The 22573-nt window shown below is 43.7% G+C and overlaps 1 protein-coding gene across 1 annotated transcript in view; it reads left to right on the top strand.

Annotated features, from left to right (window-relative positions):
* Positions 1–10255: 10255 nt before the first annotated feature.
* The window catches only part of slc4a11 (solute carrier family 4 member 11), a 95039-nt gene continuing 82721 nt past the window's right edge, over positions 10256–22573 (top strand). Inside the window, exon 1 of the mRNA XM_054613318.1 lies at positions 10256–10376. Within this exon, the coding sequence (XP_054469293.1) occupies positions 10340–10376 (37 nt within the window). The 5' untranslated portion in view covers positions 10256–10339. The remainder of the gene's footprint in view (positions 10377–22573) is intronic.

Here is a 22573-nt window from a genome sequence, read left to right as displayed (position 1 = left end):
GGGGAAACTGGAGGTCAAAGGGCACGGCCGCTATCTCCAATTCATTGCCGCTTTTTGCTCGGCACATTTCTTTTATCTGACCAATCCGAGATCCGAACAAGCCTCACTGAGATAAGTCTGTGTTTGACTATCTATAAATAGATGTAGACCTAAATCTTCTACTCATTTTCACACTCTTTTCTCTTAAAAAATTGGTACCATAGAAGAAAAACACAATATAAAAGACGTATTTTGATAAACCGACCTGTTTTGAGCCTGTGTAGCTTCCAGCAGAGGGCAGTGTGTATGTGTCTCACACTGAACTACATCATTTATCCTTTTGATTGTGCTTGTGATAATATTCAAGATATCTTGCTGAGAAATCCTTAGTCATCCTTTGTCTTTTCTGCATCAGACACTTTGTCTTTAATTTGTCATTTATTACTATTTCCCCCTGCTGCTGACTTTGTTTCCCCCTTGGAGGATTAATAAAATCCATTTTTATTTTGGGCATTGTGCAGAATCTTCAGTAGCAGAGAGATTTGAGAAGTGTGTTTGTGACCAGAGGGTTGCTGGTTCTAATCGAAGTAATCGAAGGAAAGTGAATCAGAACCAGTCACAGCGCCCTTGAGCAAGCGAGGCCGCTGCATGTGAATGAGCGTGTGCTGTGTGTGCAAGGCGGTGCTGAGAAAAGGTGTGTGCTCAGTCAGCCTCTCTCCGTTCAGATGAGGGCTGGAACTTCACCACCACGCTCTCTGCACTGGAATTCTACATTTTTACATCCGTGGCGGTTTTGTCATGCAGGTTTCCAGGACAGCTTACTCGGAGCGAGCGAGTGGGATTTACTGTGTGGCACGTTGTTGTCGAGGATTTGATTCTGTCAAACTTTAGGCCACCGTGGCGGCCATTATTCTGATGCCAGACAAACAAGTAACCAAAACGAGAACCTCTGGCGCTGGTTAGCTCGTTGTGCTGAGGCTGAATGAGGCAGCTCACAGAGGGGTGTTTAAGTGCCAGGAGGGCTTTTTGATAACATTTTTGTTTTTGGAACAGAACTGGGTAATACTGATGCCTTTGACATGATGGTTTAAAAAAAGAAAAAAAAAAAAATGTGTGCAAAGGCGGTTTAAAATAGATACTACCAGCCTACCAAGAAAGTGAGGTTACACTTGGTTGGTAGGGGTGGGTTTTGTTTATAGCTGTAGCTACAAACATGGTGATAAGAAGTTGCCAATTGATGATTATGTTTTTGACTAGTTTGTTTATAGAAATGAGCTGCTGCGTGAGCACATTTTCCTGTTTCCTGAGTGTTTGCTGCAATGGTCACCACCGCAACTTCGGGACAATGGAAGGTCAAAGAGCACGTCTGCACCAAACCAACTTCTTCTGCCAGCAGTGTGACAGGGAGAGATAATTCACCAGGTAGTATTTCACCAAAAAAGTGGGAGCATCCTTTGAGGTTATTCTTTACGAAGTTTAAAATAAAGTCAAATAGCAATTGACGGAAAATTCCTTTGCCCATAAAAAACTACGATGAAAAATGTCAGCATCTTAACCACAATGCAACTCAGTGAGTAATATCAGACTACCTCGTTTACATTAACAAATGATTAAGCTACCATTGTTTGATGAAGGTACCCACCTCACAGCCATACTGTATGTGTAGAATTGTGTGTGTGTGTTATGCTGCATTCCATTTACCTCGGAAATTGGAATAATGAGCTGGGAATGAGGTCACACCCAAGATGATTGTCGGAAAACTTCATTTGGTTAGCTCCAGCCAGGCTAGCTGCTATTAGCGAAACATTACGCTGGTATTTTACACAACGTAGCAACATCCTCACAGACAGGAGTTATGCAATGCATGACTTATTTAATGAGACATAAGTAAGACAGGAATGCGAATAAACAGAATATAACTTTGTTTCCTGTTCATGCACGGAGCGGCCATCTTGGATTTTGAGTTTGAGGCCGGTGTGGTTTGTCCAACTTTCCGACCTCGGAAATACGACTTCGGGCCGTGTTCCAGTCGATATTTTGAGTGGGTAGTCGGAAATTATTACTTCTCGGTTAAAATGGGAGGCAGCGCTACATCCCTCCTCCGTTGGTGTGTGTTCACCTGCGTCATCTCACTCACAGTGAGCAGTGTTTTGCCGGAGAGAAACATAATCAAGTTGTTCTTCCTCCAAATTAAATCTGTAGCTAGTTTGTGACCTGAAATATGCCCTCGTCCCCTCGGCAATACTTATAGCTCTGCGCTGAACGCTGCCACACACACACACACACACCCACACACACACACACACACACACACACACACACACACACACACACACACACACATATACCCAAAACAGTGGGAATTGCGTGAGGGTATACTCTGAGAGCTCCTGCAGTGATGTGTGGGGGCAGCAGAGTAACAAGAACCAGCTGCTCCCCTCATCCTCCTTCTCCTCCTCCTCCTTCCTCCTCCTCTTCATCGTCTCTCTCCTCCTTCTCCTGTTTCCTTCATTTCTCTTTTCTCCTTTGTTATTATGATTATCACTGCGCCTCTCTCTCTCTCTCTCTCTCTCTCTCTCTCCTCTCTCTCTCTGTACCACAATACAGCATCAACAAAAAAAAACAGACTTCCCTTAATTTGCACACACACACACACACACACATGCACGTACACACATGCACACACGTTCAAAAACACGAACTATAGACGCCTACACACAGGGAGAAAGACAAGATAGATGCCTGCCGATGCAGACTCTGAGGTGTAGTTAAAGCACATACAGTCGTGCCCACAATCACACACACACACACACACACACACACACACACACACACACACACACACACACACACACACACACACACACACACACACATACTGGGCTGCTAATGAAGGTTGTTCCCAGTCAGAAGGAGGGAGCAGGATTCCCTCTCTGATTGATGGCTCTCTGAGGCAATAGCTGCCGCTGTTTGTGCATCATTACTTGCTCCGCTGTATCACCATTAATACCAGACTAGTGCAGACGCAGCTTCCTCCAGGAGCCCCGCGGCTCTCTGGAACAGGGTCGGCAGGTTTTTAAAAAAATCACCAAGTGGTAAAGTCCTAACAGCGGCGCCGAGGCACGTTGGCATCCTTAACGATGGTGAACACCACATCCTGACATCTGGCACAAGGACAAAAGGACAGCACACACACACACACACACACACACACACACACACACACACACACACACACACACACACACACACACACACACACACACACACACACACACTGCAGCAGCACAGTCCGGTACAACACTGGACTACAAATCAGTGGAATCACATCGTTTCTGCAGGTCTGTGCGCATCATGGCTGCATATTAGAAATAGAGAGCAACAGGATATAAAGTAGCATGCTCTCAGAAATGGCACTCAGCCGTCCTCACATGATCAGCGGGGAAAGCTGTGCCATTGTTCTCCAGCAGAAGGTTTTCTGGTCGTAAAAATTCAGTAATAATCTGTCATTACCCATCATGATCATTTTTTGAATTATTATAGGACAAAGGCCTGTTTAAAGGCGGAGTCTGTGGTTCTAATCCCAATACACTTTTTGTGAAATTTCAGCAAATATCTCCTCACAGTCCGCTGTCTGTCTGTCCGTCCGTCCTGTGTGTCCGATGAAAGAAATCCCAGCATGCATTCACAGCCCGGGCTCTGTAAAAGGGGAAACAAACAGAGTGGATTTGACCGGGCCACGAGGGCTGGACCACATTTTATTTCATTTTTTTTTTTTCAACATTCAAAGCTTTTATTGAGGTTTTCTTCGAATGAAACTCTGCACGTCTTGTTAAATCAGTCGCGAGGCTTCCTTTGTGTGTTTGTGCCACAGCGAGGGGGAGAGCAAACTGTGTGTGACTGCGGTAAAAATGTTGTTGTTGAAAGCTGAACACCAAAAAGCAACAGATGCACGCTTCCTTTTACGCCGCAATACAGTTGATGGGAGTAGTTTGGTTCACAGAAAATAGTTCCTACATGAAACAACAAGACTGTGGATTATCTTTAGTAGCCGGGTAATGATTATTTTTAAAGAGACATTGCAGTTTTTAAATGTTATAGTCCCATTATATTGGAGCAGACATCTCTAAAACTCACCAACTCACACTAAAACATTCCAGATATATAAATAGCACTACAGGTAACAGGATAAATATGTATTTTTGATTTCTGGGGTGATCTGTCCCTTTTAATATGGATGTGTGTCTATTTCAATTATATATAATAATAAAAACAGTGGAAGGAGAGAGGAAAATTAATAATATTGATTAAAATATAATACAAAACAATGATGCACGGCATGGATCGTTCAGTCCTCTGTGCCCTTCAGACTGCTCACAACAGATGTTTCTGTATGAAACACACTCTTGATACATGGAATAGTGTTATTTGCATTCCGGGACTGGTTGTGAAACCTGTTTTAAGTTCCGGCTTTGCTGTTTAGAAAAGACAATCACCTCGAGTAGGTGGTTCATCTTAATAGTTGTTGATTGTTGACTTTTTATAGTATTAAAGTGTAAGTCGGCTTGTTCTCTGTACGTTTCTTTGAGACCTCCTTTAGTGATGAAGGCTTCAGAAATGTCTTTACCTAACTGCCTCTGAATGCAGGTTGAACCTTTTTTGTGCAACCAACCCCCCGTGGGCCTCGTGAATGTTACACCTTATCGCAAACACACCTTTTTGTTGTGGCCTTTTATATCTCTTTTTTGAAGCAGCAGGAGGGCTAAGAGATAGAAAAACACCTGTATGGTTCTGGTGAGAGTCAATCCCAGGCCAGCAGGGGGGTATATGTGGTCCTAACTGCTAAACTCTCTCTGTGCACCTTATTGCTCTTTAGTGGTTAAAGCGGTTCACACATGGTGATTCATCACTCTCTAACACACACACACACACACACACACACACACACACACACACACACACACCAAGCTGTGAGATTCCTGGAGGTCATTCCAGACGCTTCCCTGTGCAGCCGGTATCCCCTAAAACTGACATTTTATCTCTGATTTTTACACACAGCCACCTCCTAATCCAGGTATGTGATGAAAACACATTTTGATGCCAATTAGCCGGCGAGAGCGAGGGACATTTTTTTTACAAGATGTGTCGCTCCGAGCAGAAACACGAAGCAGACCTGGGTTCAAGTCCTCAGCTGAGGTCTAAGGCATGATGGGATTTTCTTCTAGAGAGGGAGGGAGGCTGACAGCGGCATTTGTTAGGCTATCACAAAGAAGGTGAAAATGCTCAAAATACGTAAATAACATAAATTAATTGAATATCCATTTTAGCATTCTACATGGTGGAGGCTGAGCCGGCGGCTATCAGCTAACGGTGCTAGCAGTGCAAACTAAAGAGGGAGAATTCCAATAACAGCAATTTCAACCGGAGATTCTCTGCTCAGTATAGCACTCCACTTACAAGACAAGTTATTGTTTGCTGCTTTAATAATGCTCTGAAAATCGACTGAAAGATGTGGTTCTATCAAACGATTACTGTTTAGTCAGATGAAAATTGGGTCAGAGATGTAAATGTTCGTGGTTGTCCCCTCTCCCAAAGTGACTTTGAGTGAGTAGACAGTAAGGGTTCAGTGTCACCAGCAGCTGAACACATGTCTGTGGCAGCTTATGAGACGCCTCCCATGACCTCCTGCTCTCATCCTCCGGTTTTTACACAAGCTCAGAGGGAGTAGGGCTCAAAGTTTGGGTGGAACATCGGTGCAGTTGATATTAAAAGTTGTAGATGAGGTCATGAAAAACTATCCTTGTTCAAACATGGTAGCTGCTTTGATTTTTAACAGCTGTGTTATACTGGAGTTTAGTTTCTGGCTACAAAATCCACTATAATTAGGAGAAAAAAAAAATTGTTAAATATTTCTGTTTACATGTCCCTTTTCAATTCTCATTATGTTTTGACAGCAAGTGCCAACACACTCTCTCTCTCCCAATAGTTCAATCTAAAACAATATTGCACTACAAGAGCAGAATATTTAAAACAACTAACTGTAAACCAATGTTGATAGAGCCCCACTGATGTCAGAACCAATGTGTGTTTGGCAAATAACATATTGGCTTTTTTGTTGGACCAAAAATATATTGCAATACAGTAATGCTACGCATATGTTTAAGTTTATTTAGAGACATTCACCATTCATTTAACTGTAAAATATCACGCAACGTTACAATGTATAAAATGACAATGTTTAAGGAGTTTGAGTTTCGGCTCATTGTTAAGTCGTCTAGACTGAAACTTTACTGTTTTGGTTCACTCTCTCCGCTCTCGTATTGTTGTTTTCGACCACAGCAGACATGCAGTCTTCTTAGTCCTCATTCCTGCTCAGCACCAAATAGTAAAAAAGACACATTTGGCAACTATCTAGTGAACATAGTGGAGCATTTAGCAGTAAGAGAGACAAATATTTGACAAGTGGAGCGGTGAGAATTTCTGCTCTTCGCTCATAGAGCTGTATTTTAATTGCACCGTACCGATTGAGGCTCTCGGATGAAGCTTCGAATGATGATCGTGTTGCTCCGTGACTTTGTGGATGAGTAAACAGCAACTGCTTGCCCACAAATTCGCCACCAACTTCCAATGCCCCAAAGGAGCCAAAAAATCAGTTGTTGTAGGTTTAATAACCAAATTTAACGGGTCCTTTTTCGGATTCTTTTGCGACCATCTCTCTCTCTCTCCCAATAGTTCAATCCAATAGTTACGGCTTTTTAGAGAGGACGGTAGGACAGGTTTGACATGATACTTGACCTTTGTCAGTCACCTGATAAGACACCTATCGGTACTGGGCTGATGCTTTACTTCCAACAGCTGAGAGAAATTAACAAACAAGGGTACACTTTTAAGAGAAATTAGAAAGCTGGCAACATATTTGAGTTTGAAACTAGTTTTCACTATGAAGCAATGTTATTACATAACCTGGATACAGCTGCCTTGGTTCTTAAAATATACTATTTTCAGTATACAGTTTTGGAGTTACATTTGCAGATTTAACAAGTATGATTTATTCCATTTACAGTATTTTTTCCCCCCGTATTTCCACTCTATTGAGCTTAATTTGACACCATACTGGAACGTCCTCTGGTGCAGCCAGGAGCCACAATGTTAATGAGATTTGATTTTTCTGGCTTCATAAAAATAACAAAGGTAGAAACAAGTGTAAATACAACCTCAAGGCTTCAGCACATTACATCAACCACCTGAGAGGACACGTTTTTTCTCAAGGTCGTCAACTCACTCTCTCTTATTGACATTTTACCAGGACTTGTGTTGTTATGCAGCCTACCGCTTGGTGTTTACCTAGAGCGCACCCATCACGACACCTGGGTTGCGGGTTTTTCTCGGTTGGTGAGAACACCGGAATCGTCCTCCGGGGAGAATGCACCCAGGTTCACTGAGTGACGCATTCCCCCTCACAGTGCGTAACAGTTTTTATGCAAAGCAGAGCCACTGGCCATACCGCACACAGTGATGTTATATATGCTGGCTTATGCAAATGAGAGACCTTTCACAGAGCATTTACATCAGGGTGGGAAATTAACTTTTTGATCCAGTGGCCTCTGTGTTTGCTAGTTGTGTAAATCCAACCAGCTTATTATTTCATTACAAAAGAGAACCTATACTTCAGTCTCACACTGTAAAAGTCTGAAGTAAAACGGTGTAAATAAATGGAAAGTTACAAGCAATTTTCTAAAGCCATATTACAAACAAATCATCTGTAACACAATGTATGCATTGTTTATTCAAATTAAGTCGACATAGTGTTTAAATTGGACCCTGTCTCCGACTAAATTACAATCCCATACAACTAAACTAGATTCTCAATTACTTTTTAAGGGATTACGGTCACAGTCTTAAACACGGGTTTAAAGACGATAATTGAAACAAATGAATTACGCAACAAAACTACTTGGTTATATTCAGGCAACAAAACTACTTGGTTTTGTTTAGTAAAACATGGTTTGGCTCCAGTATGTTTGTCATGTTAGTTACAGACATAGATTGAAATATGTCGATGTTGACTTTTGGTTTCACATGGGACACAAACAGCTGTTTCCTGGGTGAAAGTCCTGTGTTTGTTTCATCCACCAGCCTTCCAGACCTATATCGACTTCAACAGACTATCATTAGAAATGTATTTTGCTATCAAAATACAAAATATGTTTCCCTTTTTTGGTAGTATTGATTTTAAAGAATAGGTGAACAAATATGTCGATATGTTGTTATTAAGTTAATTCCCTCTCACCCAAAATTAAAACGTTTATGTGTAAAATTCTGCCAACCCCTGTTACCTGTCAGTCATTTAGTATAAACTACTTCAAGACTCCTGATTACAAGAAGCAAGTTATGATGTGTGAAAAGTACGATTGTCTTGTAGTGTAAACTTGGATTTTAAATGAAGAACTACAAGCGAACCATTTGTATTAGAAGTACTTTTAGTTGCTGCTTTTGTAGGCAGTAATAATTATTGTAGTAAATATAATGGAAATATGATTAGCATTCATGAAAACAGCAGTAGAAACTCGCACAAATGCAGCAGTTGAAATGGAAAGGAAAAGGATCTCCTCTGCTTTTTTCCTCTACAATAATTCCAACATTAAATTTCCAAATGATGCTTCCATCCTGACTGCCATTACCGAGCCTCGGGGTCTAAAGTGATGTTAAAGTTGTTGACATTGCCTCTTTGGTGAGACCGTGATCAGAAGACTTTGTTTTGTTTGTTTGGCCCGGGAGTCTCCCCCGGAGAGCCCCGGAGAACCTGTTTTCCAGCGTTATGACCGTTCACGTCAAAAGAATTCGCTCTGAAGTTGCATTGCTTGTATGTTACCTGATGGGGGTCATAGGAATATGTTAACATGGATACCTGATGCAGATATGAGATAGTACAAAGTGTATTTTTGTGAGCAATTTTGTGCATTTGATTTAAGACTATGATAAGTATTTACAATGACCACAACTAAATCCAGGATCCCGTGCTCTCTCAGCAGCAGCTTGTTCTTTTTGGACGGAGTTGCAGACACCTGTCACCATGCGAGCCTGCATTTGGCTACTGAATGCGGCCGTGTCGACACAAATCTGATCCCAGACCCTGTCACTTTAGCTAGGTATGATGGACGTGTCCGCGCTCCTTGCCATCGTTTATATCTGGTGCCAGTTAATAACGAGTAAGTTTGCTAGAAAATTAGAAGTAGTTCTGACGGTTCTGTGGTTTGCTCTTGAATAATTTAGCTTTTTCTTTCTTTTTCTGGCTGTCAGTGATATAACAACAAATCTTTGACATCATGTTGTTCTCACATCAAGGCGAAGCTATAAGTCAGTTTTGATGAGGGCTGCCTGCAACTACCAAGATAGTTTTTGGGCATTTTATTCGATAGTTGACAGTATGCATGCAGACAGTAGAGAGAGAGAGAGAGAGGGAATATGACATGAAACGATGATGAAGCAATATGTTCCAACAGCTGAATGCACCAGTATTTTAATTATTGCTTTATCTCTCACAAATTCTTTCATTCAATCAACTTAATTGTCTCTGAAATATGTTACTTTGTGAAAAAATCTGAATTTTTCCAAGGTCCAAGGTGCACTTTATACATTTTGTTTTTGTTTGTTTGTTTTTTGAGAAAGAAAGAGACAAAAAAAGGGGAACTAGAGAGAGAGAGAGAGAGAGAGAGAGATTTTGAGCTGGACCGAAAAGCTATCAGTCTTTCGTTGGGCTTCGGCCTGAATTGAATTAGATTTATCTTCAATAAATAATGATCCTCAATATTTTTGCAGAAAAGAGACAAAGCAATACTGTCTGCACGCAAGTTTAGCAAAAAGATCTGGTGATTTTGGACCCGGTTACACTCCGGCTTTATCACCATTCCATTCTTGTCTGACATTGTCCCAACACAACCCAGCCGGCGTCTACAAGTTTAGACGTTGGTGCATGAGATCGTTGAGAGAGATAAGCTGCACATTCATGGAGAAAAACTAGTTTGGACAGTTGGGACAAAGCGACGGAGACCAGGTGAGCACCGCTGTGGCTGACAACAGGGTGACATGTTGCATGTTGGGCTCGCTGCGTTGGGGGGGTGAAGAAAAAAATGAGAAGGCACTAGGACCCAGCGGCGAAGACAGCGAGTAGGCAGGCAGAGCGGGGCTGAGTCACTGCATGTGTCTGAGAGGCAGTCAGAAACAGAGCAGAGCAGAGGGAGCAGAGGTGATCTCACACTCAATCAGCACAGGATAACACAACCATGATGGGTTGACTTTTTTGGGGGGGCGGCAGGCGGTTGGAGAGAGGAAGTGTGCGTTCGCCACCACTTGCTTAGCCATGGAGACCAACAAAGTTCTGCATTTTGTGCCTTCGGGTAAGTGGATCCAGAAAGCTCTCAGAGCTGCTCCTCAGCTGTGTGCACCACACGGCGTTGACTCGGGAGAACCTTGGGGTTCCCTACCTAGTGAAACCTGAGAACCCCCTCTGTGCAAAACACATGTGCAGCCCACCTCCACTTCCACTCTGTAGATGTAGATGTTTGGTTCTGGGGTTGTGCATGTGTCCTACTGTACATACTTGGTGTTTTTTCTGTGAGGCAATGTTCAGTTTGTGAAAAATCCTGTTTTCATTTTATCTCCAGAGGAGGTGGAGTTGTAGAAGCCACAGTGTGCTCATACAGAAATGCAGATGTTTGTTGTTTTGTTGCTGCATTTTTGTAAGAGCACGCGTTTGGCGGTTTTTTTTTTTTTTTTTTTTTTCTCCTCTTTGGGTTTTCTTCTTCTTTTTCATGTCTGGTATGCGACACAAGTGGCTCCTGCGTAAACCTTCTATAGAAAACGTCTGTTTTTTTTACAAAAACCCGCCGAGCCAAAGGCGGGTTTACCTGTCGAGCAGAGACAGCTGGAATGCAGAGCGAGCTCACAATGCACTTTCTCATCTCATGTGTTACGCTGACGGTGGGGGTGGGGGGAGGCTCGTGCAAGTGCGCTTACCAGACGGAGAGGGATGGATACGGCACATGAAGCCAGTGTGATTGTGAATGTGCACACGTGTCTGTCTGTGTGTGTGTGTGTGCGTGTGTGTGTGTTGTACGTGTGCACGTGTGTGTTGTGTGAGATAGAGAAAGACAGATTAGTGTCAGTGACAGCCACAGGAGAGCCGCGAGTTCTCCCCATCACTGAAAGTCCTCTGAGAGACCGGAGCCCATTTGGAGGTGTGATGCGGCTGCCTCCCCACTTTCATTTTGTCTGGGAAGGCAGAGTGGGATACTGCGTCTGTGTGTGTGTGTGTGTGTGTGTGTGTGTGTGTGTGTGTGTGTGTGTGTGTGTGTGTGTGTGTGTGTGTGTGTGTGTGTGATGGGGACATTATGGGGAATAATGCGAGTGCGGGAATATCATCTGTGTGTGTGTGTGTGCACGAGCGTGTTTTTGTTTGTCTTTGTGTATGGGATAATGTGTGGGAATGTACATTTCTTTGCGTGTGTGTCTGTCGTGCTCCTGTGAGATGCGTGTGCGTGTGAGCGTCACGCACCGTGCACACTAACTACATCTCAGAGTGTGTGTCGGGGCGTGATGGACACCGCTCTGGCTCGTCCTCCTAAGAGTGATTTGCATTCATTTGCTCGGTGCTGATTGGAGGGCAGGTTTCATCCTCGCAGCAGAACAATCCGCTTCTGACAAACAGAAAAAAAAAAAAAAAAAAAGGTATTCAAAAGGTTTTTGTCGCCCAATCAGAGGAAAGGTTGAGGTTTGAGAAGAGTCAAAATGTCTGATCCAGTGATGTCCTATCAGATGTCTCACCCACCTGATTACATTCTTAGTTTCTGCCTGTAGAGTGGTGTAGTTTAACCTTGGCTTTAGATTAGGCTTATTAACCATTTGCTGCCCATCAGAGAAAAAAACGAGCAAACTACATCTGCAGGAATGTGATTGTGTTATTGATCAGGTCCAGTGACTGGACAATCCACTTTACCAGAGGATTAGATTTCTACCGTCCGCCATCTGGATTGTGGAATTAAAAGCAGAGCGAGCTTTTCATACGCAGCACGTTTTCAACGTGCGTAGCGAGGACACGTCGCCCATCAGAATGTTCAGATGAAGCTTCCAGTACAGATCACGCAAACTGATTTCAGGAAGATGTTTTCATTGGTGTTGTCATCCGTGAGCATTAGCGATCCCTCGCTGCGGCATGCTGCAGGTAATCTCCCACATCGTGTCATTATCTGCCGGCTACCTGCTGACAGGTGAAGGAGCAGCTGGCGATGTGGGAGGAGGTCATGGAGATACGGGACTCACTTTATGGAGCTGTAAATTACCACAGAGCTTCACCACTCGATTACACATTGTAATGATACTGCAGAGAGCTTCTGATTTAATCCTGACGCGTGTTTTGATTTACCTAAGGTATCTACGGAATGGCTCCACTTTGACATATGACGCTGAGGATTAACTGTTTCCTGTAGTGGTTTCTCTTCGATTGTTATTCATGATTCATCACTAAAGACGTAATATGCAACAAAGGAACAGATGATATTTTGCTTCATGGTATTAAAGAATAAGTGAATTAGAATTTTGATCGTATCGTCGTACACAATTCTGTAATGCATATTGATTATTCTAAGTAAAGTGTACTAGAAACAAGGGTTAGTTGTATATGATGCATAACAAGATTTGTGCATTCTTGCCATATCATCATATATATCAATATCCATAATTCGTGTTAGTATCACGATAATGTTTTTAATCACGCAGCCAGAAGTAGAAATATTCAGCATTTCCGAGGAGAAACTCTAATTAATTAATGATATAATGAAAGAAGTATTGTTGTTTTTCAAATATACAAAAGGGAATTTACATAAAAAATGAATCAGCAGTAAGTCTTTCAATTGTTGAGTCCATAAAATGCCAAACAATTATGAATAATTAAATTAGCAATCTCCCCAAAAGCTCAAGGTGACGTCTTAAAATTTCAGTTTTGGTCTGACTAAAAGCTAAAATACCAAAAATGTTCATTTAATTATCAAAAGACAACATCAAATGCAAATCCTCACATTTGAGAAGCTTGAACGATGGAATTTTTGGAATTTTTTGCTAGAAATGATCAAATGATTAATTGATTATCAAACTGGTTGCCGATTAATTTTCTGTCCATTTACTCGATTAAATTGTTGGTAGTTTGGTGCTTTCAAGAGTCAATATTCTAGCTTCAAAATGTTCCAAATCTGTAAAAAAAAAAAATACATTTCGTTAACTATAAATCCACGTTCCTGCCGTCTTTTCTTCAACAGCGCTGATAAAATATCATAATCACAGCATTAAACTGTAATCTCCCGTGGCTGGAGCCGGCAGGGTGTCGATCCTCAGGTGTGACAGGCAGACTGGTAATCAGCGCTGCAGCCGTGACCCGCCCAGCCGCGGGACATATCAGCATGGAGGACACACAGTGGCCGTGTGAATTAGTAGTTCCACCATGTGGAAGTGGAGGTGTGTGTGAGTGAAGACGGATGACGTGTGCGTGCGTGACTGCGTGTGTGTGTGTGTGTGTGTGTGTGTGTGTGTGTGTGTGTGTGTGTGTGTGTGTGTGTGTGTGCTGTAGATGTGACAGTGATCTCTGATCAGTATTCACCGCTGGCAACAGATCGCAGAGGCTCCATCCTCTGAGCACAGCCATCTGGGCAGAGGAGAAACACACATACACACACACACACACACACACACACACACACACACACACACAAATTATTATACAGTACCACACACACACACACATATACACGCACACACTGAGATATCACATAAACACATCCAACCAAGACACGACAAGACAGCCGCACACGCACAAGTGTATTCACACTGTAGCCGACTCTCGACTACCGTAGGTTCTCCCCAACACAGATACGGCTTCAGCGGGTAAGTTTAACAAAGGTATATTTATTTATTTCAAAATACAACACAACATGCGGACCGTCGTGCGCTCCGCTGCTGCCCGGCTTCCGCACTCGGTCCAACGTTCCCGGAACGCCACCACTCTGATGGCTTCACGCTCGCCTCAGTCCTCGTTCGTGTGTGACTGTTCCTCTCCCGAACTCCCGTCTGCTACTGCTTAAGTAGATTCGGCATAATTAGCACCACATTACAGCTGTGTTGATTGAACTCACCACGGCACTGTTCCCATGAACCACTCCCACACCTCTCTCCCCCTGCTGCTGAGCGCAGACCACGCCCACTGCCACACACCTCCACCGCCCGACTTAAGCCGGGGAGCCGTCCGGCCTAGCCTACTCCCCCCACCTGTGAGCGGGAAAGGAAGTCTGCCACAGCCATCTGCACCCCGGCCTATGGACCACTTTGAATTTAAAAGGCTGCAACGCCAGATACCACCGAGTGATCCGGGCGTTGGCATCCTTCATGCGGTGGAGCCACTGTAGAGGGGCATGGTCCGAATAGAGGGTGAATGGGCGTCCCAGGAGGTAGTAACGCAGGGCATCGACCGCCCACCGGATCGCCAGGCCTTCATTCTCCACTGTGCTGTAGCGAGACTCCCTCTCGGACAGCTTCCGGCTGATGTAAAGCACTGGGCGGTCGATCCCCTGCACCTCCTGGGACAAAACGGCCCCCAGCCCCCTATTCGAGGCATCAGTCTGCAGGATAAAAGGGAGAGAGAAGTTAGGTGTGTGGAGAAGAGGTTCCCCACAGAGGGCCTGTTTTACCCTCTCAAGCGCCAGCTGGCACTGCTCCGTCCACTGGACCAGATCTGAGGCACCCTTTCGAGTCAGGTCAGTCAGGGGGCTGGTTAGGTCGGCGAAGTTGGGGATGAACCGCCGGTAATACCCTGCCAGCCCCAAGAACCGCCTCACCTCTTTTTTGGTCTTGGGCCTCGGGCAGGCTGCAATCGCTGCTGTCTTGTCGACCTGGGGACGAACCTGCCCTCCACCCAAGTGGTACCCCAGATACCGTACCTCCCTCCGTCCAACCGCACACTTCTTCGGGTTGGTGGTGAGCCCAGCCTGTCTCATAGACTCAAGCACCGCGGACACCCGCTGCATGTGCTCCGCCCAGCTGTTGCTGTGGATGATCACATCATCCAGGTAGGCGGCAGCATAAGCAGCGTGTGGACGCAGTACCCGGTCCATGAGACGTTGGAATGTGGCTGGGGCACCGAACAGCCCGAAAGGAAGTGTGACGAATTGGTACAATCCGTACGGAGTGGAGAAAGCCGTCTTTTCCCTGGACTCTGGAGATAAGGGAATCTGCCAGTAGCCCTTGGTCAGATCCAGTGTCGTGAAAAACCGAGCCGTGCCGAGCCGGTCCAGGAGCTCGTCGACCCGGGGCATTGGATAGGCATCAAACCGTGACTCGTCATTCACCTTGCGGTAGTCCACACAGAACCGTATAGACCCATCCTTCTTGACAACCAGAACAATGGGGCTACACCAGGCACTATTGGACTCTTCTATTACCCCCATCTCCAGCATAGCTTTCAATTCTTTCTGAACTACCTTTCTTTTGTGTTCAGGCAACCGATAAGGCCGTGATCGTACTGTCACGCCTGGGCGAGTTTCAACATGGTGTTGTATAAGGTTGGTGCGTCCTGGCAGAGGGGAGAACACATCAGCAAAGCGCTGCTGCAACGCAGCCACATCTGCTCTCTGGGACTGAGTGAGATGGTCTTCACAACGGAGCGAGGCTGGATTGGTGGAATTTGGCACCTCAGGCCCCAACTCATCCCTCTCTTTCACGGTAGTCACCAGAGAAACAGGCTCTGCCTCTCTCCATGCTTTGAGGAGGTTGAGGTGGTAAATTTGTGTTGCCCCTCCCCTGTCAGAACGCACAACCTCATAGTCTACATCGCCCACTCGCTGTGTGACCACAAAGGGCCCTTGCCACTTAGCGAGCAGTTTGGAGCTGGAAGAGGGAAGCAAATTCTCCCGTGAACATTGCCCCAGTGTGTGGAGTTTTGCTCTCAGGTCCAGGACGTATTGAATCTCGTTTTTGCTTGGGCTCGGACCCTCCTCCCCAGGTCGGTGGCACCGCACCCATTCCGACGTCCCAGTCCCCTCCAAAACTGTTCAATAACGATCCTCTCCAGCATCTTCTGCTCACCATCAGACTCCCCTGGCTGTAGCCACCTGTTAGCCGCGTCCCTCAGCTTCTGGGCATACACGAAAGGACGGTCCGTGGGTGTCCATTTCGTGCCCCGGAACCGGCGACGGTGGTCCTCGGGGGAGAAACCTGTCCTATCAAGGACGGCTTTTTTTATGTCCTGGAAATTTCCCTGCGAGGACGCTGGCAGGCCGAGCGCCGCAGTTTGGGCCTCCCCTGACAGCAAGGGGAGCAGGCGCACGGACCACGCCGCCGCCGGCCACCCGCACGCCGCCGCTGTCCCCTCGAACATCTCCAGGAAGGTCTGTGGGTCGTCTTCCACGGACATTTTGTGGAGCGCGATGCCCGTGAGTGGTGACGGAGGGGGTGGAGCCGCCCCCCGACCGGGACAGCAGGCTCTCCAGGACCCGGGTCTGCATCTCCGCCTGGCTGTGGAGTGCCTCCATCTGCCGCCGGTTCACCTCTGCCTGTTGCTGGTGCATGGCCGCGATCTCCCCAGCATCTGGGCCAACGCCGCCACCGGCTGTGTCTGCTGCTCCGTCATCCCTGTGTTGAGGTCCCTCTTCAGGCGCCAGTGTAGCCGACTCTCGACTACCGTAGGTTCTCCCCAACACAGATACGGCTTCAGCGGGTAAGTTTAACAAAGGTATATTTATTTATTTCAAAATACAACACAACATGCGGACCGTCGTGCGCTCCGCTTCGCTGCCCGGCTTCTCGGGCGCACTCGGTCCACGTTCCCGGAACGCCACCACTCTGATGGCTTCACGCTCTCGTCTCAGTCCTCGTTCCGCGTGTCTGACTGTTCTCCTCTCGAACTCCCGTCTGCTACTGCTTAAGTAGATTCGGCATAATTAGCACCACATTACAGCTGTGTTGATTGAACTCACCACGGCACTGTTCCCATGAACCACTCCCACACCTCTCTCCCCCTGCTGCTGAGCGCAGACCACGCCCACTGCCACACACACATAAGCATTTTTTATTTTTTAAGTGTCTCTCACACACACACACACACACAAACACACACACACACACACCCGACTGGGTCACAGATATGGTCCGTGTACACACACTGCATGTAATTATGTGCACAATTCATTCCATCTACATCCTTTGCTGGTCGACACACACAGCAATTATGTAGATGTGTCAACATGGACACTCATCATGCACACTTCAAGGGACACCGAACGAAGAAGACCACACATTCATTACAATTACCACACACACACACACACACACACACACACACACACACACACACACACACACACACACACACACACACACACACACACACTTTTTTCTCTTGTTTGCCTTTATGTCTCCCACCCATCTTCTTTGTTTTTAATCCTCCTTCTCCCACACACACATTTACATAAAAACACACTCATATCTGGATATTTGAATTCATAAATTATTTTTCTTTTAAAGTGTCCAGAGCAGAGTGTTGTTTTTTTTTCAAACCATCAGGCCTGTAATGCTCAAAGTGTGATGAAAACACTTCCTGTCATTTCTGTGGACCGTGTACTCAGTATGTGTATTAATCTTTATCATAATCACAATCTATTTAATCACCAAGGAGCAGAAATGCAGAGCAGAACAGTTTAAGGTGATGAATGAACATTAACAGACAGATTAGTGAGCACTAATGATTATTTACTGAATAGTGAGTTTACTTAGTATTACAGTGATGATATATTTTCTCACTGTGACATCAATGAAGTACAATTACCACTACTGCAGTACTACTGCCAACTACTGTTGGTACTAAAGGAAGTACCAATCATTATAGTAACACTCTATGGCGCCCATGTCTTTAACTGCTTATAGCACTGTATGATTATAGTTAAATCCTCTCATAAATATTCATGTTTTTTAACAATAATCATAACACATTATAAATAGTTTTAAGGTAAAAGTATCACTCTACTTCATAGTAGCTGGTCACTCACTGACTTTGTTTTGGAGGGATTGAAGTGTATTATATTTCCCATACTTTTAATAATGCATTATATTCAATGTTTTAAATCAATATGACGCGATAATAAGTTACTGTTAATGGTTGTTGTTTGCTTAAAGTAAAGTGAAAACTACGTTTTGCAGCGTTTTGTCAGTTCTTGCATAGATTCAACGATATGTTTATTCACTTTACTACCACTTTATTACATTATAATGCATAATAACTGCACTATAATCACTGTTATAATGCATTATAATGTGATTATAAATGTAAATATTTGAATGTATTTTAACAATGAGAATTATAAAACACCATGAAATAAAATGTAAGTAAGTGACCTTATAAGTCAATATAAAATGCTTCATAATGTGTTACGTCTTATTGGAATATTTATATTTATATTATATAGTGCCATTACTATTTAACACATTATAAGTAGGATTTTTAAGTCTTAAAAAAAAAGTAGACGTCATAGAAAGTGTAATAATTAAGAAACAGTTTGATTCATGCTCTGTATTTACTCAATATTGGACAACCACATTAACTTTAATGTTTTTTTTTTTAAAGTAAAAGAATCTGGATGACAAGCGGCATCGAAAACATTTTGCATTTGTGAATCTGCATTTTCTCACCGAGACGCAGTTTCCTCATCTCTGTAATGCAGCTGTTTGGTATTTTGGAGCAATTTTGGTGTCTGGTTGTGCACAGAACATCTATGCCCTGTTTTCACCCCTTCAGTAGATGGAGGAGCTCTGCTGCATATTCACACTTTCTTATCTGCTGGTCTTTGAAGAGAATTTGAATTCCCCTTCCGGAATAACCGGTCTTGCTTCTCTAAAAAAGTCACCAAACTGTTGATTGAAACTAGCCCCTAAAACAGCCTTAAATTATTTTTGCATATGATTCACAAACATATTGATTGTTGACATTGTTTTGTGTGCATAGATCATCTTCCTCACCACCATGGAGTTTCCGCATTGCAACTCATTTTTATTGTTCCTGAGCAGCTATTACTTTCACCACATTTCACTCACAAACATTATCCTCTTCCTGTGCACAGTTTGTCACATTGCGTCATGTGTTGATGCAGCTTGGGGAGAGAGTTGGATGCATTGGATCTCTCCACTAATACCAACAGAATCAGTGTCACAAAATAATTAGATTGCATTGAGGCATGATTTAAGATCATAGTCTTTATTAGAGCTGCAGAGGTGTGTCGGGTGATCAATCGGCTAATCAACACAAAAACATATCGGAAACTATTTTGATCATCCGATAATCATTTGAGTCATTCTCTGAGCAAAAATGCCCAACGGTTTCTTAAATGTGCAGATTTTATACTTCTATATGCTACACTTAGTAAAACAGGACATACGAATTCATCACCTTGGGCTTTGGTCAATTCTAACGCCTACTTTTCACAATTTTTTTTACATTTTATAGATTAAACGAGCAGCTACATTTAAAATAGTCACACGTTGCAGCCCAGGTCTTTATACGATCAACCATGCAGCTCTAGAATATCATTTTTAAGACAACACTAGCTAAATACTCGGTTCACAATTTTCAATTAGATATCCTTATAAATCTTCCCCAGTAGATTACTTATAAAAAGACAATTATATTTTGTATTACAAGTTCTCAACAGCCATAAAAAAATGAAATGTTCTATTAATCAGGCTGTGAATAATATATGAACCGATCCCTCTTCAACCTTCAAAATATTGATAGCAATGAAACTGGAATGTTTGGCGTATGTAAGTGTTACTGAAGTGGAGATTTCTAGCTCAGAGTCAAAAAAAATAAATAACTAATAGATATTACCATGAAACGTCCCCAGTTGATTACTGACATTAAGACAAATATTTTTTGTATTGCAAGTTTTCTGAAATGTTATGTTTTAGATATGCAAATGAGGCATTATCTCATCCTGACATTTGGTGAATTTAGGAGAAATCTACCGACGCAAATGGACAAAGAAGTGAAATAAACATCTAAATTTGTATTTTGGATGTTTTCTTTAAACTAGTCTTAAAAAAAAAATGTCATGGAAGCAAAGTAACCCATGAACATAATCATCCAAAAAATTAGCCAAACATCACCCAGTTTATAAAGTTGTACTGAAAAGTATTGTGTTTGGGAATAACAAACTAATATGGGATGTACAATGTATTAAAGCAGCACCATGTATAAAAATAACCCTGTTGTTCCAACATGGTACTTAACGTTTTCTCTTTTTGCAACCCTTTTTAATTCCACATGTCTTTTGTTGCTTTATAGCAGCTCCAGATGTGGAAGTATAAAAAGCATCTACTATTGAGAGGATGAAAGCAGAACAGTTTTCTCCTCTTTTCCAACCAACAGATAAAACGTTGGTTTAAAATACGAATGTGCTGCATCCTTGAAGAACAACCACTAATTATAAATCAAGTCAGACTGGATCTACACCAGTACGGTTATTTATAACCCTGAGTGCCATTGACAATAATGGGGAAGTTCTTCTTTTTTTTTTTTATATTCACACAATTGGATGTAAAGCACCGCTTTTGTTTTCAGCAGCAGATTACATGCAGGAATTTATGAGTATTTAAGCGGTTTTCAGCGGGTGAAAGTTGAGGATGAGAAAATGATGTTAGGAGCCCTTTAGTGTAGTCCTCTTTAATTTGACTTAACGGAGAGGTCATTTCTTAAGCTCGCTCTGAATACAATAGATGCTTTTAGCTCAGAAATAAAGCAGATTGTCTGCAGCCATCGTCTCTAGATTCTAAGTAGAGTGAATCACAGAAGTAAGAACAAATACACACATACATAATCTCTTATGCACACACATGGAAATGAAGTTAATGTACTTTTACACACATAAACACACATAAATGCACCTTTTAGAGAAAATAAAAACACAGACAATGTTGGTGGTCCTTCTCTCGTCTTTGGTCATGACAGGCAGTCGGCTTTGTCGGCGTGTAATTAGGCGACAGTTCTACCCGAGTGTACACACACACACACACACACACACACACACACACACATTCACTGCAGATGAAAGCTCACTGTACAGGTTTCAGCACAGGAATCAGTACTGCTTACCGACGAGCCGTTAGTTTCGGTTCCTGTCTGATATTGCTTTCGTGTGGTCGACCAAAGCTGCACAGCGATGCCAGCACAGAACAGTTTGTGCCGCGCAGGCTACTTTCTCCTTTTTGAGTTTAATTTCAAACCAACAAACAGAACACAACAGAGTGGTAGACTCCCCACCGTCCCGTCCCCCCCCCCCCACACACACACACACACTCCCCCACACATAGTAATTACTCCAAGCTGTCTGAAGATGCCCGTGTCGATGAATTCCCAAAGCTTCCATTTCCACGTGCCTGAGCAAGAACACCGACATGCTAAATGGAGTGTGGCAATATGTATAGTAGGCACAATACAGACCCACAAAGGGGTTAGCACACAGGAGCACACACACAGGAGCACACACACACACGTCTCATCATGTATAACCCCCAAATGTAATCAAAATGCATTAACGAGTCGCATCACGCTGCACTATGACACATTTTCTGCCTCCAGCTGAGACTGAGGGGGTGTGTGTTTCATACACCTGTTAGATGTTTAGTTTGCACACAGTCATCTGTATATCATAGTTTTTGTTTTTTTAAGACTTCCCACACTTTGAATCCGATGTCCTTTTTGTCCTCGTCTCACGTCCTGATGGCGTTCATCATCACTGTTTGTTGCAGCGACAAAAACTGCATCCGTATTCCAGCAGGTTTTGTGTCGTTAATATCTGGTGTTGTTGTTGTTGTTGTTTTTGTGCGAGCACGGTTCACACTGAGTGATGTTCAAGGGCAGGAGGATCTCACCTGCAGTGTAGAGAGGAGCCTGAAGACAAAAGACGACACCACGCCAGCCTCAGGTGGAGGATTAAACAGGAGAGACTCACTGTATAGACGACGAGCTGGAGAACAGCAGGTAGCCAAGGTGGCTTCATTTGAATTCTGTCAGTGTGGCGAGCTAAGCACAGAGACAGCTACTGAACAGGACAGGGCGCCCGACGCTGCTGAGGACGGTGGTTTGATTCTCACGGGGCCCCGCATGTTAAAGAGCTGTAAATACGTCAGCTTAAATTTGATTAAAACGGGATGTCAAATCTTTATCTTATTTGAAAAGGTCACATCCTCTAATGTAGAGAGTCCAAATCATTAATTTCCACATGCATGTACACACACACACACACACACACACACATAAAGACCTGACATGAGAGGGAAACAGATATACAGTAGACAGATATACAGTAGACAGATATACAGTAGATTCGACTTTTTGCGCCGGCATTTTCTCTCCCGCTGCCTCGCATTGATTCACTGTAGTTCTGTGTGTGTGTGTGTGGGGGGGGGGGACAGACACACCACAAATGAAAAGCAGTGAGCTATGCTGTCGGATGGAGGGGAGGCTGGAGCAGCATACAGTAGAAGGCTGTGTAGAGAGAACAGCAGA

The sequence above is a fragment of the Anoplopoma fimbria genome, chromosome 15 (genome assembly GCF_027596085.1).
Source record: "Anoplopoma fimbria isolate UVic2021 breed Golden Eagle Sablefish chromosome 15, Afim_UVic_2022, whole genome shotgun sequence".
In the NCBI taxonomy this organism is placed as follows: domain Eukaryota; kingdom Metazoa; phylum Chordata; class Actinopteri; order Perciformes; family Anoplopomatidae; genus Anoplopoma; species Anoplopoma fimbria.
This window is presented reverse-complemented; position numbering and strand designations above follow the sequence as displayed.